Raw genomic sequence first — 19246 nt, 5'->3', positions numbered from 1 at the left:
ATGATAGCATGAGACTTTGGGAGATCTTGGGACGGGGGTGAATATATTTTTCATGAGGGAGGAATAAAATAATTGTAGTCAGAGGGTAGATTGTAGGGGAAAATGGCCATAGCATTCAGCTTCTCCCATCAAAAGGGAGCCAGTTTCTCCAGCCCTTGAATCTGCACTTGGTCGTGTGACTGCCTTTGACCACTGGGACCTTAGCAGATGTGACGCAAGCAGAAAAAGTGGGGCCTTCCCTGGAGGTCCAGTGGTTAAGACTCCACGCTTCCACTGCAGGGGGCGCAGGTTCGATCCCTGGTTGGGGAACTAAGATCCTGCATGCTGAGTGGTGCAGCCAAAAAAAATTTGTAAAAAAAAGACAAAATAGAATTCATGGTTGAGAATTTCTATCTTTTGTATAACACAGGGCACTATACTCAATAACCTGCGATAAACCATAATGGAAGAATATAAAAAAGAATGTAAATATATAGGTGTATAACTGAGTCATTTTGCTGTGCCACAGACATCGGCCACACATTATGTTTTTTTAATTAATTTATTTATTTTTGGCTGTGTTGGGTCTTCGTTGCTGCACGTGGGCTTTCTCTAGTTGCGGCGAGCAGGAGCTACTCTTTGTTGTGGTGCGCGGGCTTCTCATTGCAGTGGCTTCTCTTGTTGCAAAGCATGGGCTCTAGGCACGCGGGCTTCAGTAGTTGTGGCTCATGGGCTCTAGAGTACAGGCTCAGTAGTTGTGGCGCATGGGCTTAGTGTCTCCGTGGCATGTGGGATTTTCCCGGACCACGGGCTTGAACCCATGTGCCCCGAACTGGCAGGTGGACTCTTAACCACTGTGCCACCAGGGAAGTCCGGCACAACATTATAAATCAACTATATTTCAATTTTTAAAATAGTAATAAAAAAAGAGGAAGTGCTTGTGCACCAGGCTGCCTTCTAGTGCTGCAGGAGCCTTCCCACCACTGTGTGAACAAGCTCAGGCCAGCCTCATGGGAGATGAGAGGCCCCAGCTGTCCCAGCCATCCTCCCCAACCCAGAAACTTCCACAGTTCAGGGCCCAGGGCCATCCGGAGAAGAGAGGCTGTGGGTCCAGCCTCAGGGTCAGCCCTAAACCATCGGACCATCCCCCCATCCACCAGAAGCAGAGTCACAGTAGTGGAGATCTCAGCTGACCATCCCTGCATCCTCCTGACCCCACCCTGTCCCAGGCCCTCAGTGTGTCTCTGCAGGGGAATAACTGTCCGTGCAGGAGCGCAGCGCACCTGATTCACCTCAGTCCTTCATGCAGGTTCATCAGCTGCGGCACGCACCTGGAAGGCTCCCTCCTTCCTGGGGTCACCCCCACGCAGCCCTCCCAGGTGAGGCTCCAGCAGAAGCCTGACCCGTCCACTAAATCCAAGGACTGTTTACCGCCCTGCAATGATGGGCAGAAGCCAGGGGCTGAGCCTGGTCTGTGCCCACTTACGCCGCAGGCAAGCCAGCTCCACTTCCCTCGACGTTGCTGTGGGCTGCCTCACCTCTGGGTCTCTCCCTGGCATTCTCAGGGAATGTCAGCCCCTGCCCGCTGCCCCCTCCATCACGTGGTCAGCGTCCACCTCTGCCTCCCGGTTCCTGGAGCCCTCGGCTCTCCGCAACGTCAGCCACGCTGTCTCAGAGCCTCACCCCCGCTGTGTCTTCACTGGTAACTGCAGCAGTAACACGACCTCAACTGTCCTCCTATCCCCACACCTACCAACTCACCCCTGCAAGAGCACCCCAGCCCCTGGGACCCCATCTTCTGACCCAGCACCATTTCACAGCCCCTCCCCATCTCACACGCCCACCAGCCTCCTGCCAGCTGAGACCCCAGGTCCACTGCTCTAACCTCTCCTGGGGGAACCCCTCACACCTCAGCTCTGCTCACCCCCTGGTGTGATCGCCTGACCCAAACCGTGTTCTCGGTTAAACCCGACTCTGTGACTCCAGGCTGGTACCTGAGCACTGAACTTGGCGGGAGAAAACCTCAGGCTGATGAACCCACTGCAAGGACCCTCGGCTTCGCTGGGTGATCCCACACCAGAGAGTCCCAAGTCTCCTCTCTCCTGGGACCTCCAGCATCTCAATGAAATGTTAGATTATAACATGTATAACACGTTCACATGGCTCGATAATGAAAAAATTAAAACAGGACACAGTGAAATATCTCCTCCCCAGCTTCTGTCTCCCTCCCCTTCCCCTCCCCCTCCCCTCCTCTCCTTCTCCCCCAGCAGCCCTGCACACGCACTTGTGCGCACGCACTCACCAACAACCATGCTTAGTTCCTGGTGTGTTCTTCCAGGCTGCCTTAACGCACACACAGGCAGACACGAATGTCTATCTTTTCCTACTTTTGTGTTTTTCGATGGCGGAACACCACCAGCTGTTCTGCGTTGTGCTTTTTTCCTCAACATTATATGTTGGGACAATTTTCAAGTCAGAACCAAGAGAACTTCCCCATTTTCTTTTCTGGCCGAATGGTACTCCACTGTCTGGGCGCACTGCAAATATTTCCCCGGTGTCTACTGATGGACATGCAGGGAGTTTCCAATATTTTCCTGCTACGATGGAAGCGACTGTCCTGATCCCTGTGTCGTTTTGCATGGATGCTGGAGTGTTGATAAGATTCATTTCTGCAAGTGGGATGGCTGGTTCGCAGGAGTATTTGTGGGCTTCACTGATCTTACTGAATGGCCCTCCACAGGGGCTGTGAAATCACACTCCCGGAGCAGTGAGGAGAACGCCTGGTGGCCGTCAGGCTCGCCAGACGCTGTCGTCACCCATACGCTTGAGGTGTGGACAGTCTCACGAGCCACCCTCGCTCTCTGCACATCTTTCAAACGTAACTCCCCAGATTCCTCCCCCAGGGATCTCCTGTCTCCCCCAGGCCTCCCCTGGCTGCGAAGAGGCCCCCAGGTCCCTGGCTGGGATGGGGATGGCTCTTCTCCCTCATCCTGCCCCTAGCCAGGCTCATCCCCCTCCAATCACAGGACTCACAGACCAAGCTGTCTCTCCCCAGGCACCCCAGCACCCCTTAAGGGCTGCCCCCCACGTTCCCTGGAGCAGCCAGCAAGGCCTTTCCCAGTCACACGTCACAGCAAACGGCCTCTTCCAAGCCCTCCAGTGCTTTTCCTCTACAGCTGGAGTGAACCCCAACTCCCAGCCCCAGCGAGGGCCCCCGGATCCCCGCCTGCTTCTCTGGGGGTGTCTCGCTCCACTGCCCACTCTCGGCCACCCCCGCCCTTGAGCTCTTTCTTTCCCTAAAACCTGAGCCCCTTCCTGTTCCCACCTCCTGGCGTGGCCAGGCTGTCCACGTCCCGCCCCTTTCCCGTCTGTGCAAATGGGTCACCACGCATGGTCCCCTCCTCAGTGAGCACTCCCCATGGCCACAGCGAGAGCTGGCCCTCCGCCGTAACTGCGGCATCACCCCCTCCCCGTCTCCCCCTGCACTGGGGCCTGGACTGTTTACTTACTTGCTCCCTGTTCTTCCCGGGCCTCCCAGGAATGTGAGCCCTTCAGGGAGGGCCTGGGCCAGCTCTCCCCCCGCCCCCAGCAGGGATGGGGCGAGGGCTGGAGGGTCCCACCCATGCTTGTCCCACCATCCACCGTGGCCTCCCTTCCAGTTCACAGGAGCCTGGATGGGGAGCCGGGTCTTGGGGCCCCTGCCCAGGCTCTGCCCTCTGTCCCCTCTGCCCAGTCACTCACTCCCCAACTCTGGGGCAAATCCTTCCCTGAAAGGAATTTTCCTGCGGTGACCGGGAAGTTACTGAAGTAGGTGGCCTGAGCTGGCGGCCCTGACAGGAACTCTGTACACCTCTACCCCTCCTACAGGAACAGCAAGGTGTCCCTAACTGCGACGGCCACGTCCTCTTCTCATTGCCCTTCGCCTGCCCCGCCGGGGGTGGCCCTTCCTGCGCTGGGTCCAGCAGGAGTTGACCTGGCCCTGCCCCCCCAACCCCACCCCAGGGTGCCTGCCTCCGGCTGCCTCTATTCTCCTCGGACCCCGGCCCACCCCGCTGCTGTAAGACTGGGGGTCTCAGCACCCCAGCACTTTTGAGTCCAAATCCATCCTCTTTGGTCCATTAATGTCTGTCCGGATTGATCTAAAACTTTCCATCTGGTCCTCAGCTCCTTTCACGTCCCCCTGTGCACCCCCTTCCCTCTTATCTCTCACCCCGGATTCTGCGGGAGGAGCCAGGGGAAACCCGCGGCCACTCCCACCCCGCACTGCAGGCTCAACGCGCCCAGGACCCCGCACTCGGAGCCCAAACGCAGGGCGTCCCCAGTCACCACTGTCCCCTCCCCTCCCCTCCTTGCACAACACTGCTTGGTGGATCCATCCCACCCCCATCTCATCTGAAAGGACCTTCCCTCCCCATCCAGGCCTTTCCTGCCAGACTCCAGACTCCACTCACCCTTGGCTCCCTTGGGCGGCCCCCTCAGCTCTGTGGAATGTGTTCACCCAGGTTCCCCTTTCCCTCCCAGGGACTCTGCCCTTCCCCCAATCCTGGGCCAGGATGGGGATGTAGAGGACAGCTGGGGTCAGCTCTGTTCACAGCTGTAGCCTTCAAGGTCAATTCCAGAAATATGAGAGTCAGTTCCCACTGGCCCTATGCGTGGAGCTGAAAGGATTGTCTGGAGGCCCCGCCTCCCCTTCCTCAGTAAAGGACAGTGGGGGGGATGGTTAGGGTCATGACCACCCTTTATAGGTGAGGAAACTGAAGGGCGAAGTGATGGGCCTTGCCCCACAGCAGACCCTCCCAAAACTCATGCTCACAGGTAAGAAGCGGGTAGGAGACGCTGGGGGGCCGGACTCATTGGGGATTTGACACAGAAACTGGGGGCACAGGGTCTGCCAGACCCCAAGAGGCTGAGAAAGCCACTGATGGCCCATCCTTGCTCCCAAAATAAATCACTCCACAGCCACTTTTGAAATCAGCTTTATAGCAAGCTATAAAAACTAAGATCATGTTATAGAAAAACACATACAAAAGCAGTACTATCAAAAATAATAATAATAACATCAAACATGCAAACTCCTACAAATGTACAAAGGCCTTTGTGCACCACTTACACGGGCCAGTTTCTGGCCACAGTACCTGGAAAGAGGGAGCACAAACCCGAGAGCTGGCTGCAAACCCCGTCACGGCGTGCCCAGCGGCGCAGGTGAGGTGGAGTTGTGCCTACGTCTGACTGCCGAGAGCCTCTGGGGTAAGCAGAGGCCGAGGAGGGTAACTGAACCCATGTTTTCCTGGGATAGGACAAGGCACCCCACACGGCAGGGGATGGGTGGAGGCTGAGGTGGGCAAAATAATACTCCCCTCCAAAGACGCCCACGTCCACATCCCTGGAACTGCGACTACGTCAGGTTCCAAGGCAAAGAGGAGTTAAGGGGTCAGGTGGAATTAAGGTTGCTCATCAGCTGAACTTGACATCGGAAGAGGATCCTGGATTGTCTGGGTAGGTCAAAGGTCATTGTCTGGGGGGTCAAAGGTCATCACTGGGGTCCTTAAGGAAGGAAGATGGAGGCAGGAGAGGGGTGCTGAGATGTGAAAAAGAGATCGACCGGCCGTTGCTGGCTTTGGAGATAGAAGGGGGCCACTAGCCAAGAAACAGGGGAGGCCAGCCTCTAAAAACTGGAAAAGGCAAGGAAATGGCCCTCCGGAGCATCCAGACAGAACCAGGCCGGCTGACATCTTGGCTTTAGCCCACTAGGCCCACGTCAGAATTCTGACCTCCACAACCGAAAGAGCGTTCTCGTCTTAAACTACTAAGCTTGTGGAAGTTTGCTGAAGTGGCAATAGGAAACGAATCCAGAGGCCGAGGAGTCAGAGGTCAAGCTTGCCCTGCCCAGATCTCAGCCTGACTTCCGGGGAGGACCTGCGGAGGCACCCCTGGGCCTGTCTCCGTGTGGGGGAAGGCGGAGGCCGAGAAAACCCAGGAGGTCCTTGCCCCTCCCGGACCCATCCTCAGGGGAAGCCCGTGGGGAAGCAGAGAAGGGTCAGGGGCTGAGCTGCAGGGGCCCTGATGCCAGCTCTGCCCCCAGCGTGCCATGGGACCCCACAGGCCCCTTTCCAGGTCCCAGATGAGAGCTCATCTTTCCCTTTTTTCCCTCCAGTCTGCCCTCCATTCCACGCCCCGGCTGAGCCCAGCTCAGCACAGCCCTGGACCAGAGGAGGCAGGAGGGGTGAGGCTCAGGCCGCCGCCCAGGAGCTGGGGAGGCGCCAAGACCCAGGCTGAGGAGGGCAATCCGGAGGCAGCCTGTGGAAGGACCCCACAGACAGGCGGTGACCCTGGAGCTCCGTCCCCTGGCCACTCCCCCTCCTGGCCCCTCCTTCAGAGCGTGCAAGATCCCCTGTCATCTACAGGGAGCTTCTCACGTGTGGCCTCCTTGGGTCCCCGTAGCTCCCCCCCACCCCGCCCCGCCACGGGAGGGGTGAACAAGCCAGGGCCTGTCCAGTTCCCGCGGCCCAGGGACCTGCGCCTAGGCCAGGGCTGGTCAGAAGCAGCAGCAGAAGGCAGGACGTCCGTGAGAGGCCGTGTGGGGCTGTGAAGCCGGTGCTGGTCTGAACGGCCCCCGAACGGGGCGGCATCCGCTGCTCGCCATGAGCTCACGAGCAGGTCAGGCCGCGGAAGCAGCTAACCAACCTTTACAAGTGAAAACAGGGACTTGGAGGGCTCGCGCGCCCCCGTGTGGATGTCCAGGATGCTCCGGATGCCCCTGGATTCACTGTTGGTCAGGTTCCCCTTGATGGCCAGGATGGCACTCAGGTGGCCTTTGCTGGCAAAGAGAGTATCCTGTCAGTCCAGCCCGCTCGCCAACACCCCTGCTCACACCCCCTCCCAGCTCCCCAAACTCCGGGCGGAGCCACAGGGCACTGCAGCCAAGCCCCTGCCCACGAGCAGCACCCCCCGCACCCGCTCCTTTGCCCGCTGAGCTCCAGCGGCGCTGGCCACCGTGCGTCTCCAGAGTGCGCGAAGCTCCTGCCCACCTGGGGCCTTTGCACTGGCTGTCCGTCCTGGAGTGCTCTTCCCCATGCTCTTGAGCTAACCCGCTTCGTCTCACCCTTTAGCTCTCAGCTAAAATGTCACCTCCCCTGAGAGGCTTTCCCGTCTCTAAAGTCAGCACCTCCTGTCGTTCACAGCCTTGGTTAAACAATCTTTAACACTCGCGATTGAACTCCTTTGCCTGATCGCCTCATCGTTGCTAACCTTAAACAGACTGTAAGTAACATGAGGGAGAACGAAGACCTTGTCCGTCTTGTACTTCATTGCATCCTGGTGCCAAAAACAGAGCCTAAGAAGACCAGTACCTAGTAGGAGACCACTCAGTAACTGTTGGTAGAATGGGTGGATGGGTGGATGGGTGGATGGATGGATGGATGGATAGATCAGTGGATGAATAGATAGGTGGATAGGTGGATAGATGGATAGATGGATAGATGGATAGGTGGATGGGTGGAAGGGTGGATGCGTGGAAGGGTGGATGAATAGGTGGGTGGATGGGTGGATGGGTCAACGGATGGACAGATGAGTCGATGGGCGGGTCATCAGATGGATGGATAGAAGATGGGGGAGCCGGTGGGTAACTAGGTGCTTGTATGAGTGGGGAGATGGATGGGTGAGTGTGTAAGTGAGGGGATGGGTAGGTGAGTAGGGGGAGTGGGTCAGCCAGTGGCTGGACTAGGCTACGCTGGGACAGTCCAACTCATATCCCATAACTGGAACAGTCTGACATCATCAGAGGACTCAGCCCATAGAATCAATTTCCCTGACTCACCAGATCCTCAGGCAGCCAGGGGCTAAGCCTCCACTCCGGAACAGGGGTACTAGGACCCAGGGCACAGGTCGCGCCCCTGAGGGCCCCTAGGCTGAGTGGTGGACCCCAGCTTCACTACTGACTTGCCATGGCCTCCAGCAGGTCCCTGGTCTCTCTGATCTCCGTTTCCCCTCTGAGGGGCAGTATCATAAAGGCTAAGAATGTGGGCTGTGGAGCCAGACCCCCCGGCTTTGTCGTCTTAGCTCTACCACTGACTAGCTGTGTTACCCTGGACACAGTCCTTAAGCTCCCCAGGTCTCATCTGTAAACGGGGATGAAGAGTGTCAGCCTCACAGGGTGGCAGTAAGGACTGAGTGAACAGCCACTGTAAAGATCTGGGCATGGTGGCCGGTCCACAGCACTCAGCAAAGGGACTGCATCACGGTGGCCGGTACCTGAGCTCTACCCACCCCGGAGGGACTCATTCTGGCTCCACCAGGCCCTGACCACAGCCGGGTACATCAGGGCCATGCTACCTGCCCAGGTCCTCTGGTGTCCTGCTCTCACCTGAAGTCAGGGTACCAGGCGGCACACGTGGCCACCTCGATCTTGATGGCGCTGGGGTCTTGCAGGCGAATAATCTCTGCGAGCATGGGGAGGGCACGATGCAGCCAGGTTGCCGGGGAGCCCTGCAGGCACAGGCCTGGTTGGAGGGAGGATGTTCCTGCCCCGGAGGCCACCCAGGGGCCCAGAGAGGCTCAGGTCCGACCTGATTGGGTTTGGAGAGGCCCAGAGGGGCTGTCCTGGCCCGTGAAGAGCTTGGAGCGGGAGGGCAGCCTATGGGAGTGGGAGCTGGGAGGGGCGGGTGGGGGCTTACGTTCTGAGTGCAGAAGCGCTGGATGAGCTCAGCGTTGGCCAGGATGTGCCCCGCCAGCTGCTGCTGCTGCTCTGCCGTCTTGAGGACCAGGCGCCGCTTGCTGAGGCGGACGATGTACTCCTTCACCAGGTGCAGGTGTACAACCTCCATGAGCTCCTGGGTGGGCGAGTGGGCAGGGTCATGTGAGCCAACACACAGGGAACTCACCACCTCCCTCGAGGCTTCGAAGCCAGGGTCCAGGGAGGGGCGGATGCCAGAGCAAAGGAGCGCGTCCGTGTGTGTGCGCGTGCGTGCGTGCGTGTGTGTGTGTGTGTGTGTGCGCGCGTGTGTGCGCGCATGTCCAGACCCCCCCCCTCCGGCTCCTGCCACCAGCTCAGCACCCCCTTACCTCCCGGAAACAGTCCTGCAGTTCAGAGAACTCGGGCAGCCTCTCGCCCACCACGGAGATAATTTCCTCCAGGGTCTGCGCGGGGACCGCCCAGCGGGTCTGTGTGAACCTCTTGAACAGCGGCTGTGAAAGGAGAGAAGCAGGATGTCTGGCCACGCCCTGCAGAGGCAGGGCCAGCTGCAGAAACATGCACACACAGACACACACAGACACACGGGGCCCAGGACAGGGGCCGGGGACGTTAAGGACTCCCAGGGAAGCCAGGGAGCACTCGGGCCCTGCTCACAGGCAGGGACTGGAGGCGTGGTCTGCACACCCTTCTCAGAGGCCGACCAGCTGCCATCTGCCTGCCCTGAGGCCTTTTCCACTGGCCGCCCTCCTTAAATAAATAAATTCCTGCATAAACAAAGCCTTGTGCTTGGCTGGGCCTGTGAGGAGCCAGCCAAGTCATCCAGGGTCACCGCCTGGTCACCCACAGCTGCTGGGCACTGAGGCCAGGGCGGGTTCCCATGGAGGGCAGGCAGGGAGTCCCTCCTCCTCGTTTCCTGGGACCCCTGCCTCATCCTCTGCTAAAGGCGCTAAAGGGTTTCTGTGGATTTCTTGGTCCACAGCAGACGTGGTGACGGCTGCCAAAGGCTCCCCTCCTCTGGGGAGGAGGGTCTGGGGCGTCTAAGCGGGGGACGGGCATTGAAGCTTCCTGTCTGTACCCGAGGGCCCTGGGCGGCCCTCTGAGGCCAAGCCCCGGGGCTGAAGCGTTGGGAGTGAGGTCAAGGGCCCGCCATGGCCCCCTCACCTGGTCTCACACCACGCCTTCCACGTGCCAGCTCTTCGCTTCTGCCACCCTCCCTGCCCAGCCCCCTCCCAGGCCCTCCCCGCCCTCCCCCAGCACCGGACTCAGCATGTGACACACGGCGGGAGGTTCCAGCTACCTTCAGGGCCCCAAACAGGCTCTGGAGCAGGGTATCAACGCCATGACTCTTGAGCTCATCCAGGGGGCTCAGCAGGTGGCTCGGGATGTCCTGTGGTGTCTGCCACTTCTGGTCCACGAACATCCTGGAAGGACAGGGGAGGCAGGGAGATCACACCAGTCCTGCCCAGAGAGCCAGTGAGCCTGAGGCTAATCTTCCTAAACCATTCCTCTAGAACCCTCCCTGGCTCCCCATTCCCCATGGGAGCAAGACCACATCATCCCACCCATGCTGCCGAAGCAGGGCCCAGCCTTCCCACTCCCAGCACACACGTAACACCACATCCTCTTCTAACCGAGGGCCTCTCCACAGCACCTCACTTTGTTTATCTGCTTAATGACCGTGATCACTGTACCTACCTAACAGGGTTGTCATAAGGGTAAAATAAAATAAAGTAAATCAGTTGGGCAAGTGCTTGACCCCCCAGCACTAGATAAACGTTCACTGCTGCCGCCGCCACAGGCCCTGGCATTTCCTTAGGGACCTGCTCGTTTTAATTCAACATCTCTGCTGAAGCTGTCCCTCCCCCCCCATCCCGGGCACCTCCCAGCCGCCTCCCAGTTACCCTCTCTCTCTCTCTCTCTCTCTCACAGGCAGGCAGCCCCAGTGATGCCGGCTCCCACAAACCCCACCCAGTGCCCTCACCGGAAGGAGAGGCAGTTGTTGATGTTGGCGATGACATTGGCCCTGTAATTTCTCAGCTGTTTGCTCCTCTCCAGAAATTCATCAAAGGCACGCTGGTAGCTGGTGAAACCCGAAAGGGAACATGCGGGACCAGCACAAACACCGGGACAGGAGCAGCCTCCCTGGGTTTACATGTGGGCTCCCCGCAGCACAGGGAGGGGCCCCTAGCCCCGAAGCATCCTGTAACTGGCTTCACGTGCTCAGGCCAGTGAGGCCAGGGCCCCTGCAGAGCTCCTGAAGAGGGTGTCCACCCCGCTCTGCTGCCTCCCTCCTTCCCCCAGGCCCCCTCTAGAGCTGGAAGACTGGAGGCCTGGGCCATGCAGGGGTCCTCAGAGGAGGCGGAGGGAGCTAGCCAAGAGAACCGTGAGGGTGCAGACTGGAGCGTGCCCGGATGGGGAGGCCAGTGTCTCAGTCCCTCACGGGGCATCTTCTTTGCAGCTGGGGGCTGCTCTGCTGGGAGCTTTGCCGAGAGCAGGTGGTCAGCACCCAGGTGGGTGGTACAGGGGGATGAGGACGCCTGCTCAGAATGACAGACCCCCGAGGAGCAGGGAGGGGCACTGATCTAGCTTGGATCCCCACCTGGGGCACGAGGGCGGGGCGGGGCGCTGAGAGGGGTGGCCGCAGGGACCCTTCCTGCGCGCGCACAGGCCGTCACCCACCTGTTGAGGAACACAGCCAGCTCCACCAGCAGCAAGTGCTTCATCTGCGCGCCCAGGTCAAGGGTGATGCTCTCGGCCTTGGCCTGGCCCTGGGAGATGATCTGCAGGGGTGAGGTGAACTGAGCAGGGGCCCACCCGGTCTAGGGCTGGGGCTGGGGCGGGTGCGGGGGTCGGTAAGACATGGAAAAGAGGGACTGTGCTCAGGGGCGAGCGTGTGTTTGCACGCAAGGATGTGCACTCGTGCACGAGGGGCAGCCGTGCTACCTGGATGATGTCAATGGCCAGCTCACTGTGGCAGCGGCCGTCCAGCCTCTGCGGAGCCACATCCTGGGTCCAGCGCTGTGACTCCAGCTCCAGGGCACGGGCCGTCAGCTCCTTCACGCTGGCCTTGGGGGAGGGGGGGCTGGTCAGGGGAGCGCGAAGCCCACGTGGACGTGCCTGTCAGGCTCCCTGCCACGTCCTGTCTGCCCCGGCCGCCCCTCCGTTTCCTTCCCGCCCCTCCTTTGCCCCGGCCCTGGCGCTGGCGCTGGACTCACCACCTGATTGGAGAGGAACGTGGCCTCCAGCAGCCGGATCTGCTTGGGGGACAGGAGGCTCCCAAGCCCGACTCCTTGCAGCTCGCCTGCCAGCTTGGGGCTGTTGATGACGTCACTGTGGGCAGAGGGGGCTGGCATGAGGAAAGCTCACGCCACCCGTCCAGCAAGAGCCCTCCTCCTCGGCCTCAGCCTCTGGCAGGCCCAGAGCTCAGCTCTCCTGGCCTCAGCCTCTGGCAGGCCCAGAGCTCAGCTCTCCTGGCCCCAGCCTCTGGCAGGCCCAGAGCTCAGCTCTCCTGGCCCCAGCCTCTGGCAGGCCCAGAGCTCAGCTGCCTGCCTCCACCGACCCCCATCCCTGCTTCCCCACCTCATGCGGTGGGCCCTGCACCTGCTCAGCCTGATCCAGGCCCCCAACCCGGGAACCGTCGTGCCTCCTTTACTCTCTCACCCCCATCTGCTTCTGCTCCGAAATACCGCCCCGAAACTGATGAGCCGCAAGCTACCCGGCTAGAGGCACCCCCCTGCCCAGCCACCGCCCTCTCGCCTGGCTCACTGCAGGACCCCCCTCCCTGGCTCCCCGCTTCTGCCCTCACCTCCAACAATCCCTCCTCCACCCAACAGGCAGTACCACCTCTCAGGTCTGATCTCCCGGCTCTAAGGGCTCCCCGCTCTCACACAGACAGGATACAGCTCCTTACCTTCTGCCTCCTTCTCACCCATCCCCCACCACACTCCAGCCCTGCTGGCCTTGGGCACCCACTAGCCCTGTGCCCTCTTCCCCCCACCCCCCGAGCCGGGTCTGCTGTCCCCAGAGGTGGGCCAGTCCAAGCAGGAAGGGCTGTTCCCGCACCACCCTGAACTGCTCTGAGGAGGCAGATCCACCCATCCCTGTGGACCTCTGTTGGGTCCCAGAGCCCCCTGGGGACTGCCCAGCCCTGGGACTTCCTCAGGGACCTTGGTCCGCCTGGAGGCTCAAGAATGGCCCTCTCTGCCCCTCCCCCAGCCTGGATGCGCTGTGCCCCTTTGCTCCCCGCACTTCTGGCCACACAGGCCTCCACGGAGCCCCCCTGGACTCCCCCCCTCGGGGCTCCATGCCCGGCTGGCCTCAGTTTCCTGCTGCAGTGACCCCAGTGGGTCCCAGGCTAAAAGCCCCTGGGGTCACTGGGACAGGAAGGCTGAGGGTGAGAAGTGTGAGTGCCTGGCACTTCCTGGTGAGTCAGGACAAGCAAGAAGGAACAGGTTCAGAGCCGCCCTGACTCTCCCGCACCCCCTGCCCTGTGCCAATTTCCCTATGCCCTGCCGACTCCTCACCCACCACTCCCCAACCGGCCCTTCCTCCGGCCCCCGCGAGGCTGACCCACCAGTACCAACCGAGACCACTGGCCGCCCAGATGTGTCCCCGAGATGCTCGGGCATTGCTCACACGGCTACACCTCCAGGCTTCCTGTGGGCTTTACACTGGGTGCCGGGGCCAGTCCCTATAGGAGCCCCTGGCCTCTCGTGCCCTGGTCATCTCCATGCTGCAGTAAGTCTCTCCCCACCCAGCTTATGTGAACGACCAGAGGTCTGGGGAAATGAGGGGATGCCTGAGGCAGTACCCGGCTGGTAACCAGGTATCCTTCACCGGCAGAGCAAGCCTTCCAAACTGAGGGGCTCCAGGCCTCGGGGGCCAGAGCCCAGCTCTGTGCGGCCTCACTGGGTGACCCTGCACCATGGGGATCTTCCCAACAGGCCCAGCGGCCCCACCCTGCCCCTGCTCCCTGTCCTGCCTGGGAGTGCCCCCAGGGGCCTGCTGGATAATCCAAACACTGACAGCTCCACACAGCTCCCAGAATGCTTCACAGCTCAGCCTCAGGCCCTGGAAGATGACTCCCTTTGCCGGAACACCACCCTCCCTCTTACTGACCTGTCCTCCTCTTTCCTGCCCTGCCTGACTTCTATTAGACTGTGCGCTGCCCCAGAGCAGCAAACTCCTGTGGCAGGCAGAAGTCTGCGCCGTCTCTTCTGAGCTGGCTTCCTGGGCTGACCCAGGCGAGGTCAGGGCCCCCTCCTCCGGGCTCCCCTGCCACACCCCTTCCTGCTCTGGATGGGCGCTGCTTCATGCCCTCCCCAGACTGGGAACTCATGAGTGAATGATGAAGTCCCTGCCATTCTCTGTGCCTCAGTTTCCCCAACTGTGGAATGGGGCCGAGGCCCAAGAGACTAAGGACTCCAAGTGCAAAGCAGACCCAGCCCAGGCCCTGCCCCCTTGAGTCCAAGCCCATCTGTGCTTCTCCCACCTGGAACTCCCTGCACGCGGTGACAGCCCCTGCAGAGCGGCCTCCCTGCCCCTGGGGCCCCGCCCAGCACCGGGGCGCCCGGCTGCCCAGCCGCTTACTTGGGGTAGAGGTTCTGCACCCAGACCAGCAGCACGTAGGTGTCGCGTTCGCTCAGCTCGAACTGCGCCAAGTCCGCCAGCTGCGCCGCGAAGTGCTCGTGGTAGCTCTCGGCGTAGGCCGCCACCACGGCGAACTCGGCGGGGAACAGCGGCTTCAGCCGCTCCACCACGGCCTCCAGGTCCTCCTTCATGGTGCGGCCCATGTGCAGGAAGGCGCGCTCGGCCTCCGTGCGGCCCTCGGCAGCCGCGGCCGGCCGCTGGCCCAGGCGCTCCTCGGCCGCCTGCGCCACGCCGCGCCGCCACAGCTGCAGCCAGCGCCGGGGCCGCGTGGCCGCCAGTGCCGAGGGCCCGGGCCCCGCCGCCGCCGCCGCGCGGTCCTCGCGCTCCTGCTCGGCCAGCACGGCCAGCGCCTGGCGCAGCCGCTCCGGCGCCGCCTCCAGCGGCCGGCGCAGCAGGCCGAGCACCTGGTCGCGCAGCAGCACGTACAGCGCCTCCACCTTGCTCTGGCGCCGCAGCAGCTCCTCCTCGCTCATGCCGCCCGCCGCCATCGCCGCCTGCAGCTCCCGCTCCAGCGCCAGCAGCGGCCCCGCCGCCTCCAGCCGCCCGTGCTCCAGGTCGGCCTTGAGCTCCTCCACTGCGGCCAGGACCCGACGTTAGCGCGGCCCGGGGCCCCGAAACCCACCAGTCACCTCCCGTGGGCCGAGACATCAAAAGGTGAGGTGAGGCGCCGGAAGGGGCGAGTCGACGTCCCAAACAGGACCGAGGACCCCTCCGCTCGCTCCCTGCCCCTGAGATCAGGGCGCGCAGGGGAAGCTGGCAAGGGAGACACCTCCGCGCCCACCTTCCCTGCCCTCTCTGTCCTGGGTGAGTGGGGCGTCCACTCCAGTGAGCCCCGATCCTGCCCAGACCCTGCCTGGCTGGGACCTGGGGCCCCTGCCTACCTGTGGGCAGCCGTCCAGCCGGCCCGGACTGGGACTCAGAGTCGCCCTCTGTCTCTGCTGAGCTGGGCTGACTCTTCTTCTTCCTCCCTTTGGTGAAGACGCTGAACATGTTGGCCAGGCCTTTCGACTTCTTCTTCTTCTTCGCAGCCTCTCCTTCATCCCTATCTGGGGCTTCGTCGGCCTCCAGGGGTGGCACCAGGTCCTCGGAGGAGGCCTCGGACATGGAGGCTTCTGACTCTGCCTCTGAGGTGAAGGGCAACTTCTGGGGGCTTCGGGGCAAGTCAAGGGCCCCTGGCGCAGGCTGCTGGCCCGTAAAGCCTTGTAAGGTCATCGTCTTCAGCATCACGCCGGCTCGGGCCTGCGGGTTGGCAAGGCGAGGGAATGAAAGGCTCAGCGGTCACCAGGGGATGGGCCTGGCTCCCGGCTCCCCGGCCCAGGTACACAGCCAGGTTGATGCGTTTTCACCCGTATGATGACCACCAGGCTCTGGCATTCTCCTGGCCCAGATGGGCACCAACAACTCAACTCTCTCCCCGGACACCAGTTCCTCAGGACCCACCGGCCCTCCGAGAACTGCCGAGGCAGGGAGGAAGCTGGGCTTGGGAGGCGTATTCCAGACAGAAGGCAAATCCTTCCTTGACAGCCCACCCTCTGGGCAGGGAGAAGGGACTGCAGTGCATGAGAACCACCCGGATTCCACGAGACCCCAGGGTAGCAGGCAGACCACGGGCCGCCGTCCCACGGCGCCGAGCGAGAACCGAGGTCCAGAAAGGTCACAGAGCACCAGCGGCGGACCGAGGCAGGAATCCAGCCCCAGCCCCGTCCTCCATTTTGCCGGTTCTTCTCTTGACTCGTACAGCTTTGGGGTCACAGAGGAGCGCTCTGAGCAGAAGCACGGCTGCTCTGGCTGGGACCACAAGGTAGGCAGGGCCTGACCCCTATATGACCTTGGGGCTCAAGTCTACAGAAACCACAGTGCCCCCTCAAGCTTCAGGGGGTCTTTCCCACGTCCGTAGGGACAAGGGGCCCAGTGAGGCACAGGGCTGTCTGAGGTCACACGGCAACTGGCAACTGGGACTGGAAACCCAAGCTTCCCGGCTCCACAAATGGGGTGACATCATCGTCACAAAAGCTTCCATTTTCTGGGCGCTTCCTGAGTGCCCATCCCATCACTTCCGCACTCCCTTCCAGGAGGTGTGTTATTTTCCTCATCACACAGCTAGCTCAGAGGGGCTTAAAATGCCCCCATGGTCAACAGCCTGGGCTTGGAACTCAGATCACCTGGCTCCGGGCACCCCTGCCTCGTGGCCCCCAACACCTCGCGAGCTGCATTCAGAGGGGCAGCACCCTCCCCAGCACCTTGACCATTGTGAAAGCCAGGCCAGGACCGGTGGAGGGGAACATGGCTGACCCCAAAGGAGGGAGCGGGGCAGGGCTGGGCCTCCCTGGTAACTGGGGTGATGCATAACCACAGTGCCTGCCCCACCACCCGAGAGTAAACACACCAAGTCATGACTCACACAAACAGTGACTTCAGTTCGCCCCTGCAACGGCCCTGCAAGGCAGATGGGGTGATCCAATCATCCAGAGAGAGAAATTGAGGCGGCAGGAGGCGGGGTGGGATTAGGCCTGTCAGACTTTCTACAACCCCTACTGCCTCCCCATCGGCCCAGCCTCCTCTCGCATCCGCCCGGGGACTCGTCCCAAACCCCCAGGCTTGACCAGAGCCACTCAGTAGCCAGGAAGCCAGGCTTTCTCACACTCCCACTGGTTTCAGCAGGTGCCTGGGCAGAGTCCTACCCTGCTGGATCTCCGTTGCATCCCCTGTGCCGTCTGGCCTGAGAGTTCCACTCCAGAACCAAGCAGGGGGTACTCTGGGCATTTCTGCCCTGCAGAGCCCTTGCCCCAGCTTCCCTCCTAATCCATCCCATTTTCATGCCAGGCACCCACAGGAGCTGGTCTGGCCGGCTGGCTGGGGCTGCTCAGTGCCACCCTGGGCCCCCAGGCCCCACCTCTGCCCCCCGCTGGGGTGAGGGTGAGGGCCATCTGACCCGCTGTGCTCCCACCGGCCTCACCTCTGTCCTCACTGCCCCCCACCTCCTCCGTCCCCACACGTGCTAGGCTCTACCCAGCCTCCAGACCTGGCTCCTGCAGGTCCCCGCATGGCATCGCTGCCTCCTCGCCTCTGTGGCACAAACTCTCCTCACCCTTCAGGGTCCTGCAGCAGCCCCCTTGGCCCACGTCCCAGGCCTTGACTCTGAGGCAGCTGGTGCAATAGAAAGAGAACAACTGTGGGCTTAGCTGTACCACCCACTAGGGTGTGGACCAGACTTCACCCTTCCTTCATAGGCCTTAGTCTCCCCATCTGGGAAATGGGGATGAGGACCCCACCTCACAGTACTGCTGAAAGGATGTGAGGAAACCACTCAGACACATGCTGGCACCTAGCCAGGCCTCAGTAAGTAAGGGTCTGCGTCATGTGTCCCAGTGTCTGTCAGGCTAACCCTGGCGCCCAGATACAGCAGAAGAGGGCAGGAGAGGGATCCTTTAAGGCCAGGCTCGCGGCTGGGCACACTGAGACAGGAAGGGAAGTGCTCCGAGTCATACCCTGTGGCCACAGCCTGTGGCCCAACAGTGGCACCCCTCGGGTCCTCCCAGCTCCCCCAGCTTCTCCTCAGGCACACACACCCTCACTCTCCTTTCCGGGTCAGGGCTGAGGTCCACCCAAGCCTCCCTGGCCCCTGTGCCTAGCTCCTCCATGTCTATAGGTCCCGCTTCCTACCGCAAAAGGAAGGGACACCCGGCGCCTTTCCCCACAGCCCCTCCCTGATGCTTTTTGCGGGACGCAGTCCTCCGCTGGGAGCATCTAAGCCGGACCCTCTGCATCCTGACGCAGCAGCTCAGCCTGGGGGCCTCAGTTTCCCTAGAAGAGGGGCTGCCAGAGACCTGGGCTCCGTCCTGCCCCATTGGTCCCCTCCGTCGCGCCGGCCGCTCCCTCGTGGGATGGGGCCGGAGACTCGGGGTCGGGGCGGCCGGGCAGCCGCGCGGAGAAGTTGGGGACGGACGCACCGCGGGCGGAGGTCACTTACTGTGTCCGGGCCGGGCCGCCGCTGTCTGGGCTGAGCCGGGCGCCGCCTGAAATAGACGCAGACTCCGCCCCCGCTGGGCCCGCTCGCCCCGCCCGCCGCCTCCGCGGAAAACCCGCGGGCGAAGGCCAAAGCACAGCGTGGCGGGGGCTGCCTGTGTCCCCGTGTCCGGTGTCGCGCGCCCCCCCAGGCGGTGCGGGGCCTGCTTAGCAGGGGAGCGGGGGAAGGGGTCACGACCTCCCACCAGCCCGGACGGGATGACTGGGCTGGCCAAGCGTCGCCAGACTGTGTCGGGCGCGGGACCGGCACCCAAGGCGGACGGAGTGGGTCTGGCGCTGACCCGTTGTCCGACGACGGCTTCCGATTGGCTGGCTGGGAGGGGCCCCCGCGCTCAGGACCACTTTCGCGCGTCACTGATCCAGCACCCACCCCAGCTCAGCCCAACTGTGGGGAGTCCCCTTACCCCCGCGGGGTGCTGGGAACAGTCCCACCTGACTCCCTCGGAGGTTGGCTGCGCGGAGAATCACCCCCTCTGGAGAGAGTGTTCCCACTCTGGGTATCACTGTGGCCGCAGAGAGCCATGGGAGGGGGCCTTCATGGAGGAGCCTCCCTAAGGGATCGGGGGTTGGTCAGCCATGGACAAAGCACCTGTGCTGGTGCCTTGCATACGCTGTCACCATCGAGTCTTGCTTAAAACGGAGAAATGGCTCACAGAAGTGAGTGACTTGGCTTCCCTGGTGGCGCAGTGGTTGAGAGTCCGCCTGCCGATGCAAGGGACTCGGGTTCGTGCCCCGGTCCGGGAAGATCCCACATGCCGCGGAGCGGCTGGGCCCGTGAGCCATGGCCGCTGAGCCTGCGCGTCCGGAGCCTGTGCTCCGCGACGGGAGCGGCCACAACAGTGAGAGGCCCGCGTGCCGGGTGGGGGCCGGGGGGGGGGGGGAAGTGAGTGACTTGCTCGA

The 19246-nt window shown here is 61.9% G+C and overlaps 1 protein-coding gene across 6 annotated transcripts; it reads right to left on the bottom strand.

The window, feature by feature from the left end:
- Positions 1–4939: 4939 nt before the first annotated feature.
- Positions 4940–18326, bottom strand: TNFAIP2 (TNF alpha induced protein 2). Of its 6 annotated transcripts, XM_027120656.1 has the most exons (14): positions 18148–18223; positions 17343–17467; positions 16722–16756; positions 15202–15559; positions 14261–14894; positions 11887–12001; positions 11615–11737; positions 11351–11451; positions 10653–10751; positions 9969–10092; positions 9040–9198; positions 8652–8807; positions 8342–8463; positions 4940–6796 (listed from the first exon to the last, which is right to left on the bottom strand). In XM_027120656.1, exons 2-14 carry the CDS (start codon positions 17368–17370, stop codon positions 6655–6657), a joined length of 2196 nt encoding a protein of 731 aa, XP_026976457.1. In that variant the 5' UTR covers positions 17371–17467; positions 18148–18223; the 3' UTR covers positions 4940–6654. The 6 variants fall into 6 exon arrangements, with proteins under 6 accessions (XP_026976457.1, XP_026976459.1, XP_026976462.1 ...); XM_027120658.1 differs by lacking the exon at positions 18148–18223 and having other exon boundaries at positions 9040–9162; positions 17343–18129; XM_027120661.1 differs by lacking the exons at positions 16722–16756; positions 17343–17467; positions 18148–18223 and adding an exon at positions 18291–18326.
- Positions 18327–19246: the final 920 nt, after the last annotated feature.

The sequence above is a fragment of the Aethalodelphis obliquidens genome, unplaced genomic scaffold, assembly GCF_003676395.1.
Source record: "Aethalodelphis obliquidens isolate GAN/ISIS:26980383/991018 unplaced genomic scaffold, ASM367639v1 scaffold21, whole genome shotgun sequence".
NCBI classification, from domain to species: domain Eukaryota; kingdom Metazoa; phylum Chordata; class Mammalia; order Artiodactyla; family Delphinidae; genus Aethalodelphis; species Aethalodelphis obliquidens.
Note: the sequence above shows the minus strand (reverse complement) of the source record. Positions and strands in the feature narration are given on the sequence as shown.